The sequence below is a fragment of the Aulonocara sp. 'chitande type north' Nkhata Bay genome, linkage group LG3 (assembly GCF_057382095.1).
Source record: "Aulonocara sp. 'chitande type north' Nkhata Bay isolate Kocher_YH1m ecotype deep benthic linkage group LG3, A_spYH_male_GT1.1, whole genome shotgun sequence".
Lineage (NCBI taxonomy): Eukaryota > Metazoa > Chordata > Actinopteri > Cichliformes > Cichlidae > Aulonocara > Aulonocara sp. 'chitande type north' Nkhata Bay.
In genome coordinates this window covers 16,050,631-16,065,026 of record NC_141346.1, presented here as the reverse complement: position 1 = coordinate 16,065,026, position 14,396 = coordinate 16,050,631, and the positions used below count along the sequence as shown (strand labels likewise).

General features: G+C 42.6%; 1 protein-coding gene across 1 annotated transcript; it reads left to right on the top strand.

The window, feature by feature from the left end:
* Positions 1-2,396: 2,396 nt before the first annotated feature.
* On the top strand, positions 2,397-11,733 carry LOC147334179 (sialoadhesin-like). Its single transcript, XM_086286608.1, has 6 exons — positions 2,397-2,751; positions 2,831-3,076; positions 3,163-3,357; positions 3,426-3,515; positions 10,790-10,876; positions 11,498-11,733. The coding sequence occupies exons 1-6, from the start codon at positions 2,397-2,399 to the stop codon at positions 11,527-11,529; spliced, it is 1,005 nt and encodes a 334-aa protein (XP_086142734.1). The 3' UTR covers positions 11,530-11,733.
* Positions 11,734-14,396: the final 2,663 nt, after the last annotated feature.

Below are 14,396 nucleotides of genomic sequence, written 5' to 3'. Positions count from 1 at the left end.
CTGTCTCCTGAATCCAAACTGGAAGCTGGTTCCACAGAAGAGGGGCCTGAAAACTGAAGGCTCTCCCTCCCATTCTACTTTTAAATACTCTAGGAACAACAAGTAGGCCTGCAGTGTGAGAGTGAAGTACTCTAATAGGGTGATATGGTACTACAAGGTCATTAAGATAAGATGGGGCCTGATTATTTAAGACCTTGTATGTGAGGAGCAGGATTTTGAATTCAATTCTGGATTTAACAGGAAGCCAATGAAGGGAAGCCAAAACAGGAGAAATATGCTCTCTCTTTCTAGTCCCTGTCGGTACTCTTGCTGCAGCATTTTGGATTAGCTGAAGGCTTTTCAGGGAGTTTTTTGGACATCCTGATAATAATGAATTACAGTAGTCCAGCCTGGAAGTGATAAATGCATGAACTAGTTTTTCAGCGTCACTCTGAGACAGGATATTTCTAACTTTAGAGATGTTGCGCAAATGGAAGAAAGCAGTCTTACATATTTGTTTAATATGTGCATTGAAGGACATGTCCTGGTCTAAAATGACTCCAAGGTTCCTCACCGCGTTACTGGAGGCCAAGGTAATGCCATCCAGAGTAAGAATCTGGTTAGATACCATATTTCTAAGATTTTCAGGGCCGAGTACAATAACCTCAGTTTTATCTGAATTAAGAAGCAGAAAGTTAGCGGCCATCCAGGTCTTTATGTCTTTAAGACATTTCTGCAGTTTAACTAATTGGTGTGTGTTATCTGGCTTCATAGATAGATAGAGCTGGGTGTCATCTGCATAGCAGTGTAAATGTATGCTATGTCTTCTAATGATGCTGCCTAAGGGAAGCATGTATAATGTAAACAGAATTGGTCCTAGCACTGAACCCTGTGGAACTCCATAGTTAACGTCAGTGTGTGAAGAGGACTCTCCATTTACATGCACAAATTGGAGTCTATTAGATAGATATGATACAAACCACTGCAGTGCAGTACCTGTAATACTACAGCATGTTCTAATCGCTCTAATAGGATATTATGGTCAACAGTATCGAATGCTGCACTAAGGTCTAGCAGGACAAGCACAGAGATGAGTCCACTGTCAGAGGCCATAAGAAGATCATTTGTAACCTTCACTAAAGCTGTTTCTGTGCTGTGATGAGCTCTGAAACCTGACTGAAACTCTTCAAATAAACCATTCCTCTGCAGATGATCTGTTAGCTGTTTGACAACTACTCTTTCAAGGATTTTTGATATGAAAGGAAGGTTGGAGATTGGCCTATAATTAGCTAAGACTGCTGGGTCTAGAGATGGCTTTTTGAGTAAAGGTTTAACTACAGCCAGCTTGAAGGCCTGTGGTACATAGCCGATCATTAGAGATAGGTTGATCATATTTAAGATCAAAGAATTAATTAATGGCAGGACTTCTTTGAGCAGTTTTGTAGGAATGGGGTCTAAAAGACACGTTGATGGTTTGGAGGAAGTAATTATTGAAGTTAACTCAGAAAGATCAATTGGAGAAAATTCAAGTTCAAAACACCACGAGGACCAACTGCAGGTCTGAACTGACTCTTTATCTTTGCTCAGGAGTCGAGGAAACACAGCAGGCAGTGAAAAGCTCAAATCATTCACTCATTATATCAACACAGCTGCACAGTGGACACATGACTTTACTGTGTTATTTTTAAAAAGTGGATATTTTGTGTATACTCATAGTGTAGTTAGTTGCAACTTCTGCAATTAGGCCTCTGCATTTAATCCATTCAAAAAGTGAAGAAGTGGGCAGCCACCAATACAGCTCAGGGTAGCTGTTCAGTGAACCCTGACCTTCCGATCATGGGGCAAGCACTCTACCTTCTGAGTTTTCTGTGCTCGAAGGTTTGCCATTAGTTGTATAGGTGATAGTTTTACATTGTGGTATTTAACAGATTTGCTTGACAAGTGAATAATTCCTAGCTCCCTGGGAAGTTAAAAAAAAAGTCTTTGAGCTTTCATAAGGAAGGACATCTTTACCAAATAAAAGATGTGGAGGTACCTGCTGTGGTGACCTCTTCTGAATAAAGGAGCAGCCAGAAGTTTAATACTCTAGTGGATACAGCTGTCTTTCCAGCATGCTTCCTGTGTAGATTTCCTCTGAGATATATCAAAGAGAGATGCGTGTCCAAATGATATAGAAACATGTTTTTGGTAGCAAATGTGCAGATATACAAAAACAGAGACAAGTTTGTGTGTTTGTCTGTTTGTGTGGAGTTGTTCTTTATGCTCAAATCAACCTGAGTGTCATTTCTCTTTAGTTCTGATCTCACTACTGAGCTGCACAACAAACCAAGGTCAGTAACCTTCTTCTGTCACAGTTTAAACCTGAGAAATGCTCACTGATATGACCTGATTGAATTCTCACACATTAAATAAATTAAATGAATTATTATGCAATGCAATTATTTCAATGTGGCATCATATTTGTCAAAAGTATATTTAATCATCAGTTTTTAATTTTAACCCTCACAGCTCGTCTGACTGTGAGTCCCAGCAGCTCTCAGCTCTTTGAAGGAGACTTTGTGTCTCTGAGCTGTGAGGAGGACGACAGCTCTGCTGGATGGACTCTGAGGAGAAACACAAGCAAACAACAGAGGACTCAGTGTGGAGCTGAATGGGGAACATTAAATAATTATTCCTGTGACATCAGTTACATTGTTGAACGAGACAGTGGAGTTTACTGGTGTGAGTCCAGAGAGGGTCCCATCAGTAACATGGTTAACCTGACAGTCACTGGTAAGCTGAGTGTGTGGAGTTAGTGTTGATGAAGCTGTGTGTAAATGGATGAAATGCTGTAGTTTGTCTCTGTGTTGAGGTGGATCAGTGATCCTGCAGAGTCCTGTCCTCCCTGTGATGGAGGGAGATGACGTCACTCTGCTCTGTAAAACAAAGACCACTCCCTCCAACCTCCCAGCTGCTTTCTATAAAGATGGCTCCCTCATCAGGAAGCAGCCTACAGGTCACATGACCATCCAGCATGTTTCCAGGTCTGATGAAGGCCTCTACAAGTGTGACATCAGCGGTCATGGAGAGTCTCCATCCAGCTGGATCACTGTCACAGGTGACACACTCACCTGTCTGTGTTTCTGCAGCTTTCAACATTCACAATGTGACGACAACTTAATGACTGTGTTTGCTTTATTTTAGAGAATCACACCACCACACCTCCACCTACATCCACACCTCCACCTACATCCACCTCTCCTCCTGGTTCCACCTCCATCACTCTTCCTACATCACTCTTTTATCCTGTAATTCCTGTGTTGTCATCAGTTTGTGTTGTGGTTCTACTGGTGTTACTGGTTCTGCTGGTAAGACTATGTCGTCACAGGAAACCTGAAGGTCAGTTTCTTTAGATTCATTTTTTTTCTATAATATTTACAGTAAATAACTTTACTGTTACATTTCAGCATATCAAGATATGGCAGCAGAAGATGGCATTACAGAGAGTGAAATCAAAATATCAAACAGTCAAGTTGAAGGAACACAAGAAAGCACAGGTAATAATGATGCTCGTGTCTGTGTTTTTTTTTCTTTTGCAAACAGCACCCTTTTGTGACCCATAAAAAGGATTTACATCAATGTTTGGGACTGTAGGCTAAGATTTATATTGCTAACTTCTAATTATTAGACAATGCATTTCAGGTTATTTCAGGGAGTACCAAGTAGTTTAATGAAGTACTTTCTTCAGTGAGCACTTAAGTAACCTAGTACACTACCTTCAACATAAGTAACGTAGGATATGTAATATATTACTTTCTGATTGACCCATAAACTATCCAAAACAGCAGGTCTGAGACCTCTGAAATGCCACCAACAGGACTTTGCTGTTTGTTGTTTGCCGTCTTTGCTGAAAGTATTCTCCAAATACAAAAAAAAAAAAACCCAAAAAAAACCAACTAACTGGTCTAACTATCTTGCACACTTTTATCCCAGAGAGGATGTAGAGCCCATCCAGTTTTCCATGAACAGGATGTAGGCTTAACTGTTTTTTGTTTTATCCAAGGTTTGATTAATGGGTGGACTTGTCAGTATTCCTGGCATTGACCTTCTTAGGGAGAGTAAGGAATATGAGCCTCCTGAAAATAAAATACACTCTGTGTCTTTGGATTTGAATTTGAAATGTGAGATCATCACCTAATGCTACTAATTCAAGGCCACTGTTCCCGATGTCCAAACAGTGGTATGGGGGTGGTGTTACGCCCCCAGTCTAGGCGGGTAGGGACGCACATAAGGTTGGAGGAGAGAGAGACAAATCCCCGCCCTGGTTCCCAAGCCAAACATCCAAACCAGTTGTGAGTAAAAAGGTGTTTTTATTTAAGGAAAAGAAGCATAGCTCCAAGGTGAGCCCAGGTCAAAATAATAAACAAAACCAACTAAGTCCCACCAGAGAAAACTAACTAAACCCTGGGAAAGAAAAACAGAACAAACAAATGACAGAGCTATCCCTCGCTCCCTACCCGGAAAACAGGAGAAAACCATTCCAAAAGAAAAGGCAGCTCACCCCTTCCGCTTCAACCCAAGAGTGCCTAAGCGCTCAACTAATTCACTAGGAGCGGCTTTCACAATTTCACACTCTCACAAATACACAAGATAAGCACGGGCTGGGAACACCAGGGTCAGGGCCGCGACGGCTGTCCGGCTACTCGCTCGTTCCACTCTCTCTCTCCCCCTCTCGGAGCTGTCAGAGCGGCCTTTTGAAGGTAGTCAACCGCTCCATGGTCCAATCAGTCGCTCACGACTCCTCATTAGGGGAGGGAACTAGAAAAGTCTTAAGCACAGTACAGAAAACACAGACAGAAAACAGGCCACACATGGCCACAGCCATAACACCCCCCTTCCCAAAATCAAAGACATCTCCTTGATAGATGTTTTGAACAGTTACTTTTAAAGGAAAACACGGGATAAGGCGTCTGCTAGCACGTTCTCAGTGCCCTTCTTATGACGGATTTCCAAATTGAAGTCCTGCAACAGGAGAGACCACCTCATTAGCCTTTGGTTCGAGTTCTGCATCCGCATGAGGAATACCAAGGGATTGTGGTCGGTATAAACTAGAGGTGTGGACTCGAGTCACATGACTTGGACTCGAGTCAGACTCGAGTCATTAATTTTATGACTTTAGACTTGACTTGAAAAAATGTTCTAAGACTTGTGACTTGACTTGGAATTTTACACCAATGACCTGGGACTTGAATTGGACTTGAACCGGTTTACTTGAAAAGACTTGATATTTCACCCCAAATATAAAATTTAACATGCATATTATATAGAGATTGAAAATGTGACGTCATTCAGGGGTAAAACCGCAAAGGATTCTGGGAACTCGTGGCAAGAGGTACTAGCGCACGCAGGCTTTCAATTGAAATCAGTCACACAGCGATAAAAAGAAACACAAAAATGTCAAGAAGCTGTTGTATTATTAACTGCAATAGCCGGTCGCATGACAGCCACGGAAAGCCGACGGGTAAAGAGATCGGTTGTTATCGGATTACGTCGTTGAAGAGAAATTGTTCGAGCCATGTTTCCGAAGTAACAAAGAGGCGACGGGTGGCCTGGATTGCAGCCATTCAAAGACAAAATATAACGTCCCAGAACCCTCCAGCTCACAGGTTAGTCTGCTCCAAGCATTTACACAAAGGTCAGTCTGCTGTTGTAGTTAATACGTCATTTTCATAACATAATTGGTGATAGGTTACAAGCAAGTCTGGCGCTGAACAGAAATTGTCGCGCTATGCTCCTTTATTTATTGTGCATAAATAGTGAATTGTCCTGACACAATATTGCGTTTCGCTTCTGTTATTATGGTACAGTGACAAAAACATATACTTTTATTCACAGGATAAAACAGGTTTTTTGTATCACTAATTGCCCAGTACGATTACAGCATACAGTATTATTGTCACTGCTACATTTCTGTAACGCGTACCAGAAATTATTTCCACTGCTAATTAATTACCGTTGAGCTTAAAGGTCCTATTAATAAACGGTTAACGATTGTGTTTTTATGAAGACAATTTGTGAGACTGGTAAACTTATGATACGTACGATGGTCTTTCGTTCTACACGGTGCATTTCAAGGTCCTGTACCCATCCGTCGGTAAACTGTACCTGGGCTTGTTGCAGTGACCTGAAGTTACTATCGTGCCAAACTAGGTATCCCCGACAGAATTTGTTTCCCCTGCGTCGGGAGCACACGCTGGACTGTCCAAATCACGGACAAACAGTATCCCGCATTGTTGATTTTTAGTTTACAAACACTTCTTATAATGACTAACTACTCCTGACATTTTTGAGATCTTAGCTCTTTATACAACGAAGTTATAGTGGGATACAAATAATATCAGGCTGGTCCTGCCACAATTTGTTCCCCCTGTGTAAATCACGGACAAACAGTATCCCACATTGCTGATTTTTCGTTCACAAACACTTCTTATTATGACGCATTTCTCCTGAAACTTTGGAGGTTTTAGCTCTTTATATAATAAAGTTACAGGAGAATAAAAATAGTTATTAGCCAAAATGTTTATGGTTTATTAAAATAATCCCATCTGATACCCCATGAGCAATAAATATATAATTTTCTGTTGTAACCCTCAAACTGAATGGTAATGTAACGATACTAATTTTTCACAAAATGAAAACATCAGTACTTCCTGCGTGCTCCCAGCACAGGGGAAACAAATTCTGTCGGGGATACCTACTTTGGCACGACACCGGTCCCACAACTGCATTCAAGAATAACATGCAGCTTATCTCAGAACTGTCGGTGAAAATTATTCTTGGAGCTAGGTTTAATTGAGCTGCATTTTAAAGAGGTGCAATTTCACAATTTGTGTATATTTTCAACGACAGACACCTCAAAATGTTGCAATGCGAACAGCAGAGAGAGAGCCTCTTTCTCAATCGTACTGTACCCCCGCTGATGGACATTAAATTTCTTTGAGAAATAGCCGATCGGGTGATCCACACCATGACGGTCTTCCTGTAGCAACACGGCACCTGCCCCGTTTGCACTGGCGTCCACTTCCAATTTAAAAGGGAGTGCAAAATCAGGGGCAGCCAGCACTGGCGCACTGCACAGGAGAGTCTTAACAGCCAGGAACGCACTCTGACACGCAGAGGTCCACACAAAAGATTTCAACACACTAGTGAGGCTAGTGAGGGGTGCGACCACTTCCGCAAAGTTTTGACAGAAACCTCGGTAGTAGCCCACCATGCCGAGGAAACGGCGAAGCTCACGCCTAGTCTGAGGGGCAGGAAAGTCCAGTATGGCCTGGATTTTGGCCAAGATAGGGCGCACTTGCCCCTGACCCACTTGTTTCCCTAAATACGTCACCATGGCTTTACCAAAGTCACACTTGGCAAGGTTGAGGGTGAGGGATGCCTTTTCCAAGCGATGGAACACATCAGCGAGTATCTCCATGTGTTCTGACCAGGTGTCTGAATAGACGACAATATCGTCTAAGTACACTTCACACTTGCAGACGCCGCCCAGCACGATATTCATGAGCCGTTGGAAAGTGGCGGGAGCATTGCGCAACCCGAAAGGCATGACAGTGTACTGGAGAAAATGGTCAGGAGTAACAAAAGCAGAGATTTCGGCCGCACGTGATGTTAGGGGAACCTGCCAGTAGCCCTTTAACAAATCCAGCTTAGTAACAAACGTCGCAGAACCGACCCTGTCAACACAATCCTCCATCCTGGGAAGAGGATAGGAGTCAGGTTTGGTGACGCTGTTCACCTTCCGAAAATCTGTACAAAACCGTGGGGTCTTGTCCGCTTTAGGCACTAGGAGACACGGGGAACTCCACGCACTAGAGCTAGGGACAGCAAGACAATTTTCCAACAGATAAGAGACTTCTGTCTGGAAAAGAGCACGTTTAGTGGGATTCACCCGGTAGGCATGCTGTTTGATTGGAGGATGGTCCCCCACATCAATATCATGCTCCAACACGGTGGTACAGGATGGAGTGTCCGAGAAAAGATTAGGATGATTCTCAATCAACCGACACACATCATTTCGAACATCACCATCTACCTCAGTTAAATGTGACCGCAAATCACGTAGGATTTTAGAGTTCCTAAGTTGTGCGCAACCCACAGTACCACCGAAAACCAAATCGTCATCCACAGGGTCATACCGAGTTTCAGAAACTGGCACCACAGTCGCAACTGTCGACACACCGCCAGCAAAGTAGGGCTTCATCATATTAATATGACATACACGACACTTTTTCCTTCGTTCTGGGGTGTCGATGACATAATCCGTGTCACTCAATTTCGCCTGCACCGTATACGGACCACTGAACTTGGCCTGAAGGGAAGATCCAGGGACCGGTAAAAGTGTTAAAACCTTATCACCAACCTCAAATTTCCTCTGCACAGCCTTCACATCAAACTTCCTCTTCATCCTACCTTGTGTTGCAATGAGAGCATCGCGTGCAATTGCGCATGCTTTATGCAAACGCTCTCTGAAAGAGCTCACATAGTCTAACACATTTTCCTTAGGAGCAACAGTGTCAGACAGGAAGTTCTCCTTAAGCAACCGCAAGGGGCCACGCACTGTGTGACCGAACACCAGCTCAGCAGGGCTAAATCCTAACGACTCCTGCACACTTTCTCTCACTGCTAAAAGAAGCAGCGGCAACCCCTCATCCCACTCCTTTTGAGACTCAAGGCAAAATTTCCGCATCATCGATTTCAATGTCTGATGAAACCACTCGAGCGCACCTTGCGACTCCGGATGATAGGCACTAGATTTCCGATGTTTAATGCCAAGTGACTGCACAACTTGAGCAAAAATCTTAGACATGAAATTAGAGCCTTGGTCAGTTTGAACAGCTTTTGGTAAACCAAAGATAGAGAAGAAGTTCACCAATGCCTTAACAACTGGTTTCACCTTAAGGGTGCGCAATGGAATTGCCTCGGGAAAACGGGTAGCAACACACATCAGAGTCAAGAGGTACTGGTGACCCGATTTTGTTTTAGGGAGTGGACCAACGCAGTCGATGAGGATGTGTTCAAAAGGTTCCCCCAAAACTGGAATAGGGTGTAAGGGAGCGGGTGGAATGACTTGGTTAGGCTTACCACTAATCTGACAGGTGTGACAAGAACGACAATACTTAGCAACGTCATTCTTCAATCCTGGCCAAAAGAAATGACGCAGAATGCGGTGATAGGTTTTCCTAATACCTAAATGTCCAGAAAAACTGTCATGGGCAAGACTAAGAACTTTGGGTCGGTACTGTTGAGGCACCAGAACCTGTTTAAACACATTCCAACCCAAGTCACCAGCTGTAGGCGGATACCAGGTACGCATCAACACGTCATCCTCGACACTATAAACACGAGGGTACTGGTCGCTAGAGTTGGCAGCGGAAAAACAACTCACAAGAGTCGGGTCACTCTGCTGTGCCAAAACCAAATCCTTTTTGTTGATTTCCAAAGACAGTTGAGGTGTCACTGATGGGCTAACAGACAGCATCGCCTCAGAGTCGCCCGTCAGTGGAACACGGGTTTCAGATTCAGACTCCGGCCCACCACCAGCACAGAGAAAAGAATCAGATAAATCCACGTCACCGTACTTGTGCCTATGCGCACGAGTTACCGCGCAAGCAGGAAAAACAGAGGAGGAACGCTCCTCAGTGACAGGGTTAGATAACAAAGTATCAGGCAAAGGTTTCGGGATGGCACCAGCAGCCTCCGCCCCCACTGCCGTCTCAAAACTCCCAGACCCACTCGGCGAGGTTTTTTTGTCCCTCAAACACTCCCCTGTCCACCAGTCTCTCCACCAAACACTGTTTAATTTCCGCCTTCTTGGCATGCAACGGAACATCCACCCTGAATAAGTTAGCCACTACCAACAAATCTGCTTTTGTGCACCGCTCCAACTTTTCAATGGAAGGGTGTTGCGCAAAATCATCCATGTCAAACGACATCACGAGCAAAGCAACAAAGAAAAACACAACTCTGCAGACAATCAACCACATCCGCGCAACAGAGCCACAATTATAACAGCCCCATTGCATCCAGAGACTTCAGGACTTTGGTTCAAATATTAACATCACCAATTTCCTTTTAACCTCATCTGGCCTCAACAAAATTTACAGACTGGTCGTGTTGTGACTTTTAGTCCATTTTTTGCCCAGAGAACATCAGCAGTGCTTTAGAGGAATAGAAGTCCAAAATTTCAATAAATCCAAAATGCAGCTCAGATTAGACAAAGATTCAATTTCAGGTGAATTATATATTTACAACAAAAGTCACCTCAAGGTCAGTTTGCTACCTTGTGCTCCTCAGTGCACACACAACATTTTAGCAGGATTAGCAGGATACATTTGAGAGTTTAACTCAACAGAACAAACTTCCTTTGACACAGTTCTTTGTTTCTTTTCAGGCTTCTTAAAGTTTAAAACCACAGCAGCAGCTTCCTGTTTTTGATTTCAGTTAGCTTCAGTCTGATGCCTATTCTCACCACAGAGTGCCCTGCTTTAGCTAACAATAGCGTTCATTACGTGAAAGTGTTTGCTTTGTCCTCCGTGGTAAAGTGCATCAGCCTGCATCAAAAAAGGCTTTGTGGTCGTCCATGTTCTCCTTTCACACGAACGCCCGCCAGTTCTTTGCTGGTTCACAGCTATGATCTTAAGAAGTAGAAAAAAAACTTTGAAAACCTGCTGCTATTTCTAAAAGTTATATAAAGATCATTATTTCATCTTTTCATGAAGCTACATAAACAAAAATAACATTTTTTGCCTTTTTGTGCTTTATTATGCAGAGGATGATTCGGCTTTAGTTTACTCAATAGTGAGAAAAAAACCTGGCAGTTATGGACAAACAACCATCAGCCCAAAGACGACCACAGGTACAGCTTTTCTTTATCTTCATCTTTAGGCAGACATTTCATTTCCTGTCATATAGCTCATGTTCCAGAGGTAAATGTTCACACTGAACATGACCAGAGTTTCTAATAATGGGGTCAGTTTATGTGCAATGCCTGTGAGTCAAAAGCTCAGGTAGAGGGTGACGGTTTTTATAGTTCTTTAATTTAATTGTAAAACAAACCTAACACTTCTATTTTCTATTTATGCTTCCAAGCTACTTCCTGCTGTAGTGCAAATGAAGAGCACTCATTATCGTTATTATTTAGCTTCGTCCATTTGTCCAATCCGGCCAGCTGCCACCTGGTGTGAGCTAATGGTAGCTAATGGGGTGTGAAACATCCAAATTTATGAATATTTGGCTGAAGTCCCAGTTATGACTACTCTATCCCATTAAGATATTTGCATTAAGTGTAACAGTGCTTTTTAGGAAGACTGCACTTTTCACAATAGCAAACTCAAATAAGGAAGCAGAACATTTGCACGAGAGATTCACATTGTGATTTGCAGCTGATGTGGTTTTCAGCAAAGTCAGGACGGCGTGTTAGGGACAGAATCATATTTACTTCTGTTTGATCTGTGTTTGTCTTCACACTTTAAACCAGAGTCAGACGTTATCTACGCTTCAGTGAAGTGATGCGAAATTGAAAACTACTTTGGATGGACATCATCAACCACCAGTCCAACCACTGATGCACACTGCTCGCCTCTAACTGCTCCCTGCAGCACCTCAGACCACAGTACCTCCGCTTTATTTTCATATGTTTCCTGTGTTTTTGTCACTTAGAAAACCACATCATATTTTCAAAATTGTTTCTTCCTCCATAATCTTCAGGAACAATATAAATATTTAGATATGTATTTATGTCCTCAATAAGTTTAGTGATATTTATATTTATTTGTGTTTGATGTTCAGTTTTATGAAGATCAATAAAGTTTTGATCCACTTTGGTTTTCTTACCTGGTTAAGTGGGTTTCACGACAATTTCACATGAAAAAGTTGACTTCATTAACTTCACTAAGTGTACATGCCTGCTTTCAGTGGAAAAAAAACAATGCAGACTAAAACCAGCATGGCCCTAGCTGTAATCTTCAAAGAAATGTTTCAATACAGGATGTGTGTGTTTAAGACTATTTCACCCAGAAACCAACCAGCAGCTAGCATTGCAAAAATCCTGAAAAGTTTCTTGTAGCAGCTTCTCAAGAGAGCTGAAAGTGTTTCAGTTTCTGATAAAATGCAGAAAATATGACTCAGACTGGACCTTGCTCTGGATAATAGCCCCTAAACCAGTAAAGAGGCCGGTCTGATAACCTAAGTGTAGCTTGGAATGGGCATGATTTACATTTAAAGTCTTCTCCCATCTATTGGTATAAATGGGTGTTACATCTGCCTTGTGAATAATACGTTTGACCTCTAAAAGTTGTCTGCTGGTTGGGTATGACTTAGTTTTTAGGGTCAGGTTGCATTTTACTTAGAACCTAAATAGGAGTTTCAGAAACTATCACAGTTCTGTTATAAAATATTCATTTGAATATGACAAATCCATTAAACTTTCATAAATGGATAGGTGAGGACAGTTCATTGGCAATCGAGTGGATATCTGCAGAAGTTACTTCAGCAAAGTGGAGGATCTCTGGATCCCCAGGAGAACCTGGAAATCTTTCGGAGCAACCCGACTAACTCTCCCAGTTCAATTCTAATGGTAGTTCCACACACCCATGTAGCATTGACTACTTGGATGCCCAGACAAAATACACACAGAACAACGAGAAAACCCAATTGTCTATCAAGAGACAAAATAGAAGATGGACCTAGCAAACAGATTCATAAGAGAAATCAATTGTGAATGGTCTAAAATAACAACTTTCCATAGTCTGCGTATAAGTTTGGTGGAAAAAACAGATGCAAACGAGCACTAGCGGGTTAGACAAAGAGATTACTTGGTTAAGCACAAAAGAGCTAATGATCTGAACTCTGCAGCTGGAATAGGAAAGGTATACTGGTCTCACCGCGGGAGACTCATTTCACTATCACAGAGTCCACAAGAAAACCAAATGAAAAATACGTCCAGATGTGAGTCAGAGGGACTTCAGAGAAGCTTCAAATAGAGTCTGTGCACCCCTACAGAACACTCTGAGAGGCAACACAGGCTCTGAGTCTCATATATGCCGAGGGGAGCAGCTGCTTTCCAAGACATGCCTCAGAAGACAACTGGGAAAAGGAAATCCACTAGCTGGTTAAAAAACGGTTCCTCTTGAGGAAATCAATATGGTGATCTTGGAACACACAACATGCACCTGACCCAAACAAAGTATGTTTAAGAACTGCCTTATGCTTGTGAATGAGCTATAGAGGCTTATGGTAATAGTTTGGTATCCTCAGACCATACCATGCAACATCTTAATTTCAAGGGAGCAAAACTCCCAAGTAGGGATGGGTACCGGTATCCGGTGCCATGATGGCACTGGTTCTGACATAAACGGTAGTAACCAGACCGAAAAGCAGCGCACATTTCGGTGCTTTATTTCGGTGCTTTTTTTTCCCCGAGATGTGATACACTTTGAATTCTAGCCAATCGTTTTACGTTTCCGAGGATAGTAGGCGGGCCCAGGCAGGGCTGGACTGGGACAAATAATCAGCCCGGGCATTTTGACTAGAGACCGGCCCACCAAAAATGTGACGTCATTCAGGGGTAAAACCGCAAAGGATTCTAGGAACTTGTGGCAAGAGGTACTAGCGCATGCAGGCTTTCAATTGAACTCAGTTACACAGCGATAAAAAGAAACACAAAAAATGGCAAGAAGCTGTTGTATTATTAACCGCAATAGCCAATGTTGTGCCAAAAAGTGATTGCCTGCCAAAAACTGTTTTCCAGTATTTGCCAAAAACTGATTGCTCGTATTTAAATTGCTATAAGTAACTTGTTGGGCTATAATATGTGAAACATATGTCAAATGCATCCCTCACGGATGACATAAAGTCATCTCTCCATCTCTCTCTGCTGCTCTTCTGTCTCCTCTGTCACAGACTTCTCCACTTTTGATGATAAATCAGCCTGGTGCAACATGTAAGGATTGGCACAATTTGTTAACATTTTGAGGAGTTTGAGAAACTAACCTAAAGCATAAAATAAAATTTACTATCAGTAACTTCATAGCACGCGCCCAGCAGTATATAAACTCCGTCATGCTAGCTAGTACGCAGTACCAGTTATTCTAAGCGACTGTAAAAAGTCAGCACAACGAAAACAAACTACAACTAAACTTGGTTTATATCTGACACAGATAGACAGCAGGTCATAACTTCTTACCTGAAGTTCAGTTCCTCTGCCACTATGACCGGCGGCCGCCTCGGGTCTCTCCTCCTCTTGCCTCCCCTTTCCCTCATCCACCTGCTGGCCTCCATCACTTGCTGATGTTGCTAAATCTGTGGAAGCTATGCCATAGCTACCGCCAAACAATTCACTTATTTTTACACATTTGGCAGCGTCTGCCTGAAGGGTT